At 39.1% G+C, this 13,462-nt stretch overlaps 1 protein-coding gene across 4 annotated transcripts in view; it reads left to right on the top strand.

Moving 5' to 3' along the window:
* SARDH (sarcosine dehydrogenase) overlaps positions 1-13,462 on the top strand; it is a 139,647-nt gene that overhangs the window by 66,067 nt on the left and 60,118 nt on the right. For all 4 annotated transcript variants that reach the window (XM_031949431.1, XM_031949429.1, XM_031949430.1 and 1 more), the window contains 3 exons: positions 624-762; positions 3,033-3,146; positions 12,435-12,582. In XM_031949431.1, coding sequence (XP_031805291.1) covers positions 624-762; positions 3,033-3,146; positions 12,435-12,582 — 401 coding nt within the window. The remainder of the gene's footprint in view (positions 1-623; positions 763-3,032; positions 3,147-12,434; positions 12,583-13,462) is intronic.

Raw genomic sequence — 13,462 nt, 5'->3', positions numbered from 1 at the left:
ATTTTATTAGGAGATTTTGTTAAGGAAAGCATCCTGAGGATGCCTCTGAAAGGTGGGCAAAATTTTGTTGGGAACGGAGTTGGGGGGAAGACATTCTAGTTTGGCCACAAGATGAGAAATGGAGAATAAGCCTGACGTGTCTATGGCACAGAGAAGATTTGTTGGCCATGGATGGGGGCAGTGGTGCATGTTTGGGAGTAGTGACTGGTCAAGTGGGCCCAGGTTATGAGTATCAAGCAGAGGAGTTCAGATGGATGCTATCAGCTGTAGAGATGCATTGTATGTTCCTCAACAGCAGGGTAACTAATCGAAAGCATAACGTGATGAGAAGAGATGTAGTGACAACCTAGTGTAAGCTTATTTGAAGTCTAGATCACAACATCTTCAGCTTCTGTAAATCTATTTCTTTCTGTAAAATGGGCGTAAGATTACTTCCACTATGCACTTGACAACGCTATCATCAGGAAAAGGCTTTAAACCTTCAAGTGCTATAGAAATGTGAGTTATTATTAATTCTCTTTTGTTTCTGCTCCTTTTCAAGACTCTTTTCATTTTTCCCTTGCAAGTGTTTCTGTTAAAGAAGAGGAATTAAGCATTCTCTCCTCCCCCTGTGTTCTTTTTAGATTCAGAAGGAATGTTTATCCTGCAGAGATGCGGTGGCTGTGTTTGACATGTCCTATTTTGGGAAATTCTATCTGGTGGGTCCTGAAGCCAGGAAGGCTGCAGATTGGCTTTTCTCAGCTGATGTCCACAAAGACCCAGGTAGGGAAGGAGGAAGATAACTGGACCATTCATACCGCCCCCATGATTATTTTTTTCATGGGAACCAAGGATAACCAAGCTAATTAGGTGACCCTTTTTTAGCTATTAGAATAAATTCTCTTCTTAGATCCCCGGACTTCTACCTGCTTCCAAGTCTCAGTAGCACCAAATATTTCAGTTCTAGGACTTTGAGCTAATTTTTTTTTTTTTTTGCAAAGGGGACTTTTAGCAGTTTCAGAAAAGCTTTAAGAAGCTCCATGCCTATAGATCCTGTCCTAGAGAGGCCAGATGCATGAATACAGACCTTAAGTGATTATGGTCAATGATTATCCAACCTTAGTAAGAGCTTATAGAGGAGACAAAGCATTGAATGTAATGTCTAATTTCTTTTTTAAAAATTACTTAATTTTATTATACATTGCTTTATGAGTCATATTGGGAGAGAAAAATCAGAACAAAAGGGAGAAACCATGGGAAAGAAAAAAAAAACAGAAAGAAGAAGTGAACAAAGAATGTATTGATTTACATTCAATCTCCATAGTTCTTTTTCTGGATGAAGATGGCATTTTCTGTCCAAAATCTATTGGGATTTATTTTGGATCACTGAATCACTGAAAAACCAAGTTTTTCACAGTTGATAATTGCATATCCTTATTGTTATTGTGTACAATATATTCCTGGTTCTGCTTGTTTCACTCAACATCAGTTCATATAAATCTTTTTGGGGCTTTCTAAAATCACCTTATTCATTATTTTTTATAGATATTGAATTACCTTCATATACCAAAGCTTATTCAGCCATTCCCCAAGTGATGGCCCCCTACTCATTTTCCAATTCTTTGTTACCACAAAAAAGCTACTGCAAATATTTTTGCACATGTGGGCCCTTTGTCCTCCTTTATGATTTTCTTAGGATACAGACCCATTCTGTGTGCACAATTTTATAACCCTTTGAGCATAGTTCCAGATTGCTCTTTAGAATGGTTGGATAATTTCACAACTCCACCAACAATGCATCAGTGTCCCAGTTTTCCCACATGCCTCCCCAATATTTATCAATACTTTTTTCCTGTTCAGTTTACTTAAAGAACATTTTTCCTATTTATTGTATTCAAATGTGGATTAAGTTTTCAGGTTGAATAAAGTAGAAAGAAGGTGGGCTTTGTTTGTAGTTTTAATCCTGTTTTCAACTAGCAGGAGAGATAAAATTGAGACAGAAGAAACAAAGAGAAAGTGGTCTAGGACTAGATTACAAAGGGAAGGACCTTGTAGAGGAAATTTTGTGTCCCTAACACACTATGCTCTTGAGAACATCAGTTCCACCCTCTCCTCAGCTCATCCCTTCACACACCCCCCCCTCAATTTTCTTATCCCTTTAGTGATGAGTTTGGATAATATAATCACTATGGTCATAGATTTAAAGCTACAAGAGACCTCAAAAGATTATCCAGGTATGGCATTATGGAAGCAGAACTAGAAGACCTTAAGATTCCCATTCCCTCATTTTAAATATGAGAAAGTAAAGAATTAAGTAATTAAGAATTAAGAAAGTAAAGAAAGGTAAGAAGCCATGTACCAACCTTGCCTGTCCCTTCCCCCACAAAATCATACAAGTAGCAAGTTACCTTTAGCTCTCATATTAGATGCATCTCTAAGCTGGTCCATCTAACTCAGAATCTGTCCCCCAAAGTAAGATATTCCTTGATGTCTCTCAGGTAATCTTCCTAACATTCAACATTTTCTCAGTATTGGAAATTTATTCACTATGTCTACCCTAAATCTCTTGTGCTAGTTCTAAACTCAATGTAGATGGAAAAATAACTTCTATGAAATGTGAAGCTAGCTTGATATCAGCATTAAAGAAAGTGAAAGAAGGAACTAGTCCCTAAGTGAATGCAGAACACTTTCAAAAAATGGAAATTGAGCAAGATGCTTGGGAAAGAAAAAGGGTCCTAGCTTCCTCTGGAAGGATTATTGGGTATGTGGCCCTTATATGGGCCACATCAGATGAAAGCACTAGCATTATTTACTGTGTACCCATCACAGGAATCTGGTGGCACAGAGCCTATTCCTTTCTCTCCATTGGCTTTTTCTGGATCCTTATCTCTCCAAAGGGATGTCTTCTTTGTTACGCTCATCCCTATTAATCTCCATCCTCTTCAATTCTAGCTCATGAACATGATATGAGACTCTTGGCCTAACCGCCAACTCTCTCTGGGCCAGTCTCACATACAGTTATCCCCCCAAACACTATTTCTTTCCTTTCCCAGGCTCCACGGTGTACACGTGCATGCTGAATCATCGGGGAGGCGCTGAGAGTGACCTGACAGTAAGTCGCCTAGCTCGGGACCCAGAGGCCTTTCCACTCACTCCTGCATTTGAAGGTAAGATATTCCCAAATTACATTGCATCAGTGATGTATCCTGAAATGAAGTCACAAAGCAGCCCCAAATGTTTAATTTCAAAACCCGAGTTTTTAAATTGGAGACAATAAGGTCTAAACTGGAGTCACCCACAGAGCTGGCTTTGCCTAATTCTTCCCTCTGTGATTATACAGTTTAACCTGTGGGTGGGTGACCAGGTGTGACATAATTGAAGGCCTTATTGTGGGGTAAAAGTAGGGTTTGATCAGATTCCCCAACAGGGGCAATGAGTACTTAGTGATTATAACTATGTATGTGCCTTTGGCTTACAGGAGGTCTTGACTGTGGGCTCATTTTTATAAAAGAAGCCTGTTGAGAGCCTGTGGTTGATTGGTTTAGCTGGCAGAATACAATGTTAATGAATTCACAATCTTCCATCCCAGGTCTGCCACACTAATTGGACAAATTAACCTCTTCTCTGGGTCTCACTTTTTATGCTCTCTATGCTTTAAATCTATGATTCTGTGGGCTCTATTCATCTTTATCCCCAGCTCACCCCGCTACTTCTCTCCCATTCCCTTCATTCCCAACTGCAGGGGTCAACAAATTTTATTCACTTTGCTCCCTGGCCTCCAAATGGCAGCCTCCATCCTGGATGCTGTTATATAAATAATTGGCCTTTCAAGGGAACTGGAGGATGATTCAGAATTAAACCACCCCCATGGCCTCCTGGAAAATAGTCTAAATGGACAGGATTTTTGCCTTTTTAACAGGAAGGCCAACATTAGCGAGTGATGGTATGTTTGAAGAAGGAAGTTGCACTAATTGTACTACTCTCACTTAGACTGTGATGAACACATGAGGACTCACAGCCTCCAGAAGATAGTATGAGTTTACTCCCTTGTGTAGGCAGGTATCCAGATCTCCTGCTGGTCTGAAATCTGCAAGATTCTAGACCCAATTCTGTTCTTTACCAGTAGATTTTCCCCTTTTAACTAACATAGGTCATACTGCCATTATGAAATGTCTTTCACACAGTATAGACAGAGCACATTACCTCTCCCCTCTCCAGGGGGATATTGGTACTGAATCCTGGACAAAAAGAGTAAGAAATAGTCTTTCTAGGAGCAGTCTGCAGTCCATCTGAAGAGATAGAATACATTCAATTCAAAGAGATATTGAATAGTTTAAAAGAATGTTCAAGCTGAAAAGAACCTTACAATAAAGAATGTCAGAGCATGAAGTGACCTTGGAATGGAATGTTAGAATGTATAATGTCAAAGCAAGAAGTTGCCTTAGAATGTAAAATGTCAGAACCGGAGGGGATCCTAGTACATTGGATGTTAGAACATAGATTATCAAAACAAAAAGTGACCCTGAAACATAAAATTTCAGAACTGGAAGAAACATAAAATGCCCCAAAGCAAAAAGTGACCTTGGATCACAGAAAGTTTGAGCAAGAAGAGACCCTAGATAATAGAATGTTAGAACATAGAGTATCAAAGCAAAAATTGACTTTGTAATATAAAACAACAGAACTGGAAGAGACCTTAGATGCCAGAATGCTAGAACATAATATATCAGAGCAAAAAGTGACCTTGAAATATAGAGAGTCAGAGGTGGACAAGATTCATAGGCTTCACCTACAGCCAAAGAAGTCCATGATATAAATATGGTTGTCCCTGCTTTAAAACATGGAAGGTCAGAACAATACGGGATCTTAGAAAAATCCTAAAGGTAAGGGTGCCAGCAGTTGCCTAGTCCAAAGTCTTCATCTCACAGATAGTGAGGAGACAGGGAAGGTCACTTGCTCAGGGTTACACTCTAATTTTGCGGCAGAATCAGGAGGAAAATCTTTTCATATCTCTTGGTTCTCAAGGTTGTATGGCACAGTATAGATTAATGATTAGAGGTTTGAGGGTGGTAGAAGTAAGCAATCAAGAGAAATTGCTTCTCTACCATTGAAATACAAAAAAGATGGTCTCAGTGCTTGGGTTTGGGGAAACCCCTAGGCTTATCTCCTTCTACATTGGGAGTTAGCAGTGCGACTGACTAGGCTTATAGAGTCATGGAATGCCAAGGCTAGAAGGAAGCATAGAGGTCATTCAGGTCATCATCCCTTTCATTCTACAGAAAAAGAAACTGAGGCTTGAGCTGAAAAGTGGCTTTCTTAGTGTCTATTTGCTTCCAAGGAGGAAAGAGCATAATTACTAGACTAGGTGATGAGGAAATGTGCTAATTGATTTTCAGTGTTTTGTGCTGAAGCTTGTCACCTCAGAATAAAATTAAACTGTTATGTGGTGAGGAAGTTTGCACATATTTCTGTTTTCTGACCCTGCTAGTATGAGCTTATAGGTGCTTAGCAGTGTAGTGCTGTTTCATTCTTGTCATTGAGACTTCTTTTCCCAGTGGAATACAAGTTTCAGTGATTGCAGGGATGATGGCAAGATTTTAGATAGCACCTAAGGAGCTTTGTGTTCCTCACTCCAAGAACTGGGTTCAATCTTTTAAAAAATTTTGCTCTAGCATCCAAAGGATACTATTCTTTCCTAGGGAGTCAAGAAGCTGGGAAGGACCTCTAAATTAGAGTCCTCTGCAACATTGTATGTAGTCTTGGATATAGTATTTTAGAAAGAATATTATCAAAAGGGGTCATGTCAATAGAAAGACAACAAAGTGGCTAGAACTAGAAATTATATTATTTCAGAATTTGTTTAAACTAATGTTGAGCCTGGAGAAAAGAAAACTTAATGGAGGTCAAAATCCAACCTTCAAAGATTTGAAGGGCCTTCTAAATGAAGGAGTCTAAATGCTTTTTTGTTGTTGTTGTTGTTGTTGTTGGAAAGGGAATTATGTTGACTGGCCAGAAGGAATAGAAGCACCAGTGGGCAGATGTTGTAGAAAGTCAGATTTTGGCTCAATATAAGGAGAAATTTCCCAAGAATTGGAGCAGTCACAAGGCATAGTGAGCTGAAAGTTTTCAAAGAGTTGCCACTGGTTAGAGATGTGTCCTTTCATATGAAGGTTGGGCTAGCCAATTGGGCAACTTAACCTTTGAGGTGCATTTAACTTGTGAGATTTTTAAGATGCTTAATCATTATTTGAAATCATTTGATTTCATCTTTCATCTTCCGTCTCTGGGATCTCTCAGGCAGAAGGCCTCATTAAATGGTTATAGTAGAGAAAACACTGGGCAAAGAATCCAAAGACCCAGTTCTGAATTCTAATTCTACCATTCACTTCACTTGCTATTTTACTTTGGTCAAGTTACATTGTCCTCGGTATCTCTGAAAAATGAGAGAAAACAAATTTAGACTGCCTACATTATGGGATTATTAGAAGAAAAGCCTTTGTCAACTACAAATACCATGTAGAACATCAGTTCTCTTTTTATATGAAATTTTTATTGAAGTCTTTTGAGTTTTTATATCACCCAAATCTTCTCTGTTCCCAGAGATGCCTGCCACATAACAAGTATTTTTAAAGACCAAAGAGGAAAAGGAGGGAAAAAAGCAAAACTCATCAATATATCAAAAGAGTTATACACAAATGTGTATAATCTAACACTTGTGGACCTCTTTTTCTTATATGTTATGCCTATTATTTAAAATTTTGCATCATTCACTTCTTATTTTTTTTAGTGGTTATTCTTTCATTTAGCATTGTTGTAATCTTCATGTATATTGGATTTTTGGCTCTTTATACTGCTTATTTCATGAGTTCAGGTAGATCTCTCAATACTTCTTTCTATTTGTCAGATCTGTCATTTTTTACACATAGAACAGTAATCCATTATATTCAGTGGAAAGGAAGGAAAAAAACCAAATATTTTTATTTAAGCATCTATTATGTGTCAGGCACTATATTAAGTACTTTATAGATATTGTCCCATTTGATTCTCACAATAACCTGATGAAGTAGGTGCTTTTCCTATCTCTATTTTATATTTGAGGAATCTGAAGCAGACAAAGATCTTTGCTTTGATTACACAGCTGACAAGCCGCTAAAGCCAGATTGGAACTCTGGTCTTTTTGATTCTAGGCCTACTGCTCTCCCTATTACATCAACTAGCTGCCTCAAATAGTATGATAATTTGTTTAGCCATTGCCCAATCAATAGGCATCTATTTTGTTTCCAATTATTGACTATCACAAAAAAGTGCTATATAAATATTTTGATGTGTTTGGAGACTTTATCACTAGCTTCTTTGGGATCTGAGCCTAGTAACGTGAGTTCTTCTAATTATTGTTAGAATGTCTGTCTCTCAAAGCTTCCCAAGCTTTTTCTGTCCTTGGTTCAATATAGAAAGAAGATTTTCTGGGCCAAGCTCCAGAGACCCACCTTCCCATCCCCTTCAGGTCAGGATGTTGTCTTTGACAGGAGGATTTAAGGAATGATTTGGTGGAGGCCAGAGTTTTTATTCTTGATGAAACCTCAAAGATTAAGGTGAAGCATATTGTACTAGAAACAAGCATTGGAGTCAGAGACCTGGATTCAAATTCTAACTCTTCCCTTTCTCCCTGTATGACCTTGGCCAACTTAATTTTTCTGGTTTTCAGTTTCCTCATTTCTAAAATGAGGAAGTTGGACTATTGGCCTAGATCTGAGTTATCTTCTAGATCTAAATCTAATTTAAATGAATTATGAATTCCAAATTGCTCAGCAATCCCATTATTACCCAATGTGGATTTATTTCTCTTGTACTATTTTTCTGAAACCTTTTGTAAGAATAGTTACATTTTTCAGCCTAATCTCTTCTTGGACATGATGACTTCTATATACTTAAGCTCTCTTTTGTAAAGATGGCCTTTGGTTTTCCCTAAAACTATCCCCTTTAAGGGCCAGAGCTGGGTCAGAGCTAAGTTCTAGGGCTTGGTGAAAATTAATTTCCTTCCTCTAACAACTTTTAGAGATGCCATGATATCCTTCAGTTAGTAACATTTATTGAGTACCTGCTTTGTTCAAGGCTCTGTGCTAGGTACTATGGGACTAAATAAGATATTGTGCCTGTCCTTGGGAAGCTTACAATCTGAATGGGGACAACTAGATGCATATACTCATGCAGACACATGTGCACACACAGAAGAGAATCCAGCAACTATTAAGTACAATGTAATTAATCATTTGTAAATGGTACATCCTTTGAAAATTCTAAGAAGGGAAAAATATAGGGGTCAAGTTCATGGAGGAGATACTCCTTGATCTGAATCTTGAAGGATGATCAATATTTAAATAGGAGTAGGGAAACGGGGGATGGAAAACAAACCATCTATGTTTTTTTTAAAAAGGGAAAAGACCATTTCAACAAAAGGCCACAATACTATTTTAGGTTGAAAAGATCAATAATTTCATCAGGGAACTCATTCCTTCCAATCACACTCACTGTAACTCTTTTATGTTTTGAAGCAGTCATGTAATATATAACTAATAGAACACTAGATTTGTAGTGAAGAAGGCCCCTCTTCAAATCCTGTCTTTGGAACTCATTAGTTGAATTACCTTAGACAATCCACTCAACTTAGTCAATCTCAGTTTTTTCACCTATTGAACAGGAATCATAATAGCTCTTCCCTTACAGCATTTCCTTTGCAAACTTTCAAGTATTATATAAATAAATGCAGGCGAGTAATATTATAGCTTAATAGATAGTTTCATGAATTTCTACTTCAAAAAAAGAAAGAAAGGAAGGAAGAAATCATTACCTGATGACCCAAATAACTACCAGAATGGTCTTGGGATGACAGATGTACATTCTGGGCCCACCTCATACCTGAAAGCTTTCTAATAGCTTGACCTATTAGACGTGTTGCTGACCTTTTGAGACCCCCAGGATCTCTTCCACACCATCAAGATGCATTAGATAGGGCTTTAGTGGAAGAAATTAATTGTTATGATGGTAACGACACCTTATATTTGTCTAGCCCTTTACAATTCCTAAAGCATGTTCGCATAGGTTATTTCATGCCGTTGTTCACATTTACACTCTATTAACTTGACCCTGATTCTATTAGCAAAGTTGAGAGGGCCCTTGAGCCCAGTAGCAGCAGAAGCGAAGAAAGTGTGATATTTTCTTGCTGTTGGCCTTGAGGATTTTTGTGAAAATGCGGGTAGAGAGGAGGGTGGATGAGGTAACTGAAGGTCCCAGATAAGGCTGCCTGTCCTTCTTTGTTAATGTGCTCAGCACCCATTCCCTCGCTCTCAGCTCCCCAGCTCAGAAGCCGCCCTCTGAGCTAATTAAAAAGATAGCATAGGGGCGAGTGAGCCGCTCTTGGGGACGCTTTCCTGGCTCGGCGATAGAATATAGTATAGTAAAAGCACATCTATTTTTCAATTACAGTAGGTGGTTGCACCTATTATCATGATGACATATTGTTCAAATGCAGTTTAGGAGCTGTGGAGAAGGCGGGGGAAGGAGCGCTAAGGCAGGATTAATCAGCAGCCCTCCCCCCACCTCCAACCTCCATGCCTTCCTGGGCTCTTTGTGGTGACTGATGAAGCAATAGAACCAAGCTGCCCTGAGAGCTACTTTAACCAGATAAATATTCCTAGGCAAATCTGATTGTTTCTCCTTAAAAAAAAACAAAAAACTAATGGTTAACATTTATAAACTATAGCATTTCAAGGTTTGCAAAGCAGTTTTTTTTAAATGGTAACTGATTTAATTCTTGATGACCTTGGCTCTACAGATTTTATCATCCTCATCTTACAGATAAGGAAACTGAGGCCAGGAAAGTGAAGTGTTACTTGCCTGAGTAGGCTCCAAACCCATTTCTTGATTCTAAGGCTTCTATTCCATCTATGCCATGCTGCTTCCCAAAGCTAAATATGCTTTCTATTTTTCCCCTTCATAGAGGAAGCCGAAAGGAGGAGGAAAATGAGAAGCATTGAAAGGAATGAGATTCCCTGACAAGTCAAGAATCTCAGACTGGACCCCAGAAATCCTGATTCCCTTAATGATATGATCTACCTCTCTCTCTGTTTGTGTTAGCAGAACAGGACTGAGGGACTGAAAAGGACCAAAGGAAGTGAATGGATGGCCATTAGCACTAGCACTCAGATGGACCCTGGCAATGTTCAGGCCAAGGTTGGAGGAGAGCCACCTGTCAGGATGCTGCAGAGCAGGTTCTTGTACCGGTTGAATGAGATGACCAAGGAAAAGTACCTTGGAATTTTGAGATCTCTACAGCCTACTCCTAAAGTTCTAAATGTTCTAAAAGCCCAGCTTGAATGGTGATGTGTTCTAAAGGCCTTTCCAGTTCTGGTTTTCTATGCTATATGTTTAGGCAACTCAGTGGCACAGAGTGCTGGATCTGGGGTTCAAATCTGGCTTCAGATACTTCCTAGCTATGTGATCCCAGGCAAGTCATTTTAATGTCTCTCTGCCTCGGTTTTCTTACCTGTAAAATAGATCTAATAGTATCTACCTCAAGGATTTTGTGAAGATCAAATGAGATATTTGTAAAACACTCAGCATAGTGCCTGGCATGTAGTGGATACTTAATAAATGCTTGCTCCCTTTTTATTCTCCATCTTTTCTATGTTCTGATATGCCATCCAGCTCTCATATTTTAGGGTCTAAGATCCCTTCTAACTAAGACATCATGGGATACTATGATGGCCTGTGGCTAAGAGGACAGGTTAGTAAATGCTTACCTCCCCCCGTCCCAAACCAGCATCCTTGGGAAATATTTTCAAACCATAAGATTGGGTACAAATGTGGGCAAGGTCTGATCTGACTGTATGCCCAGAGGTGCCGTTCATGTCCACATCTTTGTTATGCTTCCCTGAGAAGGCAGAGAGGATTCTTTACAGTTGGGTTCAGGGAAGGAGAGGGCACTAGCTTTAATGAAGCTATTTCTTCACTAAATAGAACATGTTCTCAGCCCGAGGCTATCGTCTTGTTTCCTTAGCATCTCCAGGGAGCCCTCGCCATCTATGCTGGACAAGCACATTTAGTGCAGAAGGTAAAGCTGAGTGACCTCTGCTAATATACACCCACACCTAAATAAACAGTGAGGCTGGTGGCAGGTTCTAGCAAAGACAGGAAATTAAAAGTGAATTCCTGCTGTAACCCCTTCTGGTCGCTGGATACTGACAGTCTTCACCTTGGCAGGGAAGTGGGATACAGCAAAAAGCCCACCAGATCAATCTGTCTGGGTCCTTGCTGTAGCCCTATTCTGAATTGATCGGGTGGTATTTAAAATGAGGGAGTCGTAATATATTTATTCCATAAAGTCCCTTCTAATTCTATTATTCTAAGATTCCACGCATTATAATCCTAGAGGCCCCATGACAGCATCACAGACTTAGAGCTAGAACGAACTTTGGGTTATCTGGAGATAGGGAGAGGAGTTGGAACTTTGATTTTATTGAATGATTAAGAACTGAACATATCATTTCTTTAATTTCATTGGTTCATTCAGTTTAGGAAATCCCTTTAACAATGCAGATTGATATCTTCTCTACAACCTAGGTAAGTCTTAGGTGGTAGAGAGAGGGGAATGCCCAGAGACTGCAAGCACAAGAACCAGATTAAAATAATAATGATAATAATAATAATAATAATTCAATACAATATCGATACTGTTAATTTGGGGTTTGCTAGGTCAAAATGTCACGGGCAGAGATCTATTTTTATTTGAGTCTGACACCACTAAACTAGAGCATTAAGAGTCAAATCAGGGTAATCTGAGAAAGAAGAGGATGTTAGGGTGAATTCAGCAGAGTCAGAAGAGAGGAAGAAGAACATTTTAGATATGTGTGAATATATTTTGATGACAGGATAGATAGTATGTTGAATTTCAGAAACAGTTAATAGTCAGATTTGACTGGATTGCAGGATTTATGAAGGATGAAATAAGCTTTAAAAAGTAAATTGGAGTCAGATTGTGGAAAGCCTGAAATATTAGACCTAGAGCTTTATATTTAATCCTAGAGATACTAGGGAGCCATTAAAGGTTTTTGAGCAGGGGGATAACATCATGCCTTAGGAAGATTACTTTAGTACTTGGGTAAAGGATGGACTCAGAAAAATTGGAGGAAAGGCTAATTTTAGTCTACTGTAATAGGTGAAGAAGGAGTAAATTAGAATGGTGGCAGTGTAAAAAAGAGAGTGAATGACATGAGAATACTTTTGTAGGCAGAATTGATCTGACTTCGCAACTTATTAGTTATAGAAGATTGGCTGGGGACAGCAGAGCAGCAACAGACGGGGAAGAGTTAATGGTGATTCCAAGGATGGCTTTCGTGTTATTTCTGCTTTTACCATTGCTGTCTTACTTCCTAAGCTCAAACTGCTCTCTCTCCCAGGGGATGGCTATTACCTAGCTGTGGGGGGAGCAGCAGCCCAGTACAACTGGTCCCACATCACTACTGTGCTTCAGGACAAGAAGTTCAATTGCCAACTCATTGACTCTTCAGAGGACATGGGGATGATTAGCATCCAGGGACCGAAAAGGTAAGATTTATCCCTAGATATTCAAGCCACATGTGGGGCTTTTAACCCTGACAATCAGAAATAATCATATACCTCATGCTTTTCAGAAACTCATCCCTCTATTTTTTGTTATTCTTCTTCCCCTTAAAAAGCTAAAGGGCCATTACAGGAATCTTTGGATGCAGGAAGGAAAGAGAAAAAGAGGTAGACGCAAAGGTATTTTTTCCCTGTAACTAACTGAAGTCATGGCAGAAAGGAGAGGGAAGATTGATGGAAACTGACTTGAGGTGGCAGGAAGATGAGCAGCAAAGTAAGAAATAAAGAAGACAAAAGGTTTCCCTCAGTTAGAAAGGAGTTTTTTTAATTGTGCCAAAAGGTGAAGAGGGTGGAAGGTCCCTGAATGCTCTCTAGAGCCCCCCTGCCCCAGCAACCTTGTTTAGCTACTATTTTTTTTTTTCTGCTTCTACTGAAAGCATCAAATATTTACGCCCACTTCATCTCCATGCACTGGGACAGAACTCACTTAGAGCCTTTAGCTATCCACTCACCCTTCATCCCCTTTCTACATTTGGGATACACGTAGATTTTAATGCACCAAAATCCTACTTTCAGAGAAAATCATTCTGCTCCATCCCAAAGTCTAATCTTTTCCTGTTCCTCTTCTGTTCTGGGCTTTGTAACTAATGAATCTGCTCCATAAAATCTACCCTACAGGCTTTTCACCTAGACAGAGGATGAATGCTGCTGCAGTATTCAGATTCTGGTTGTTTAAACTGGGATTGCTTGAGGAGATGAAAGAGAGAAAGGTGATTGTCCTGTCATCTTAGTCAAGCTGGGTTTTTAAGAGTCATGCTCCTTTCTTTGATAGTTTTCCTGTCTTAAATGCCAAAAAGTTTACTAT

This window comes from Sarcophilus harrisii, chromosome 2, assembly GCF_902635505.1.
Source record: "Sarcophilus harrisii chromosome 2, mSarHar1.11, whole genome shotgun sequence".
NCBI classification, from domain to species: domain Eukaryota; kingdom Metazoa; phylum Chordata; class Mammalia; order Dasyuromorphia; family Dasyuridae; genus Sarcophilus; species Sarcophilus harrisii.
This window is presented reverse-complemented; position numbering and strand designations above follow the sequence as displayed.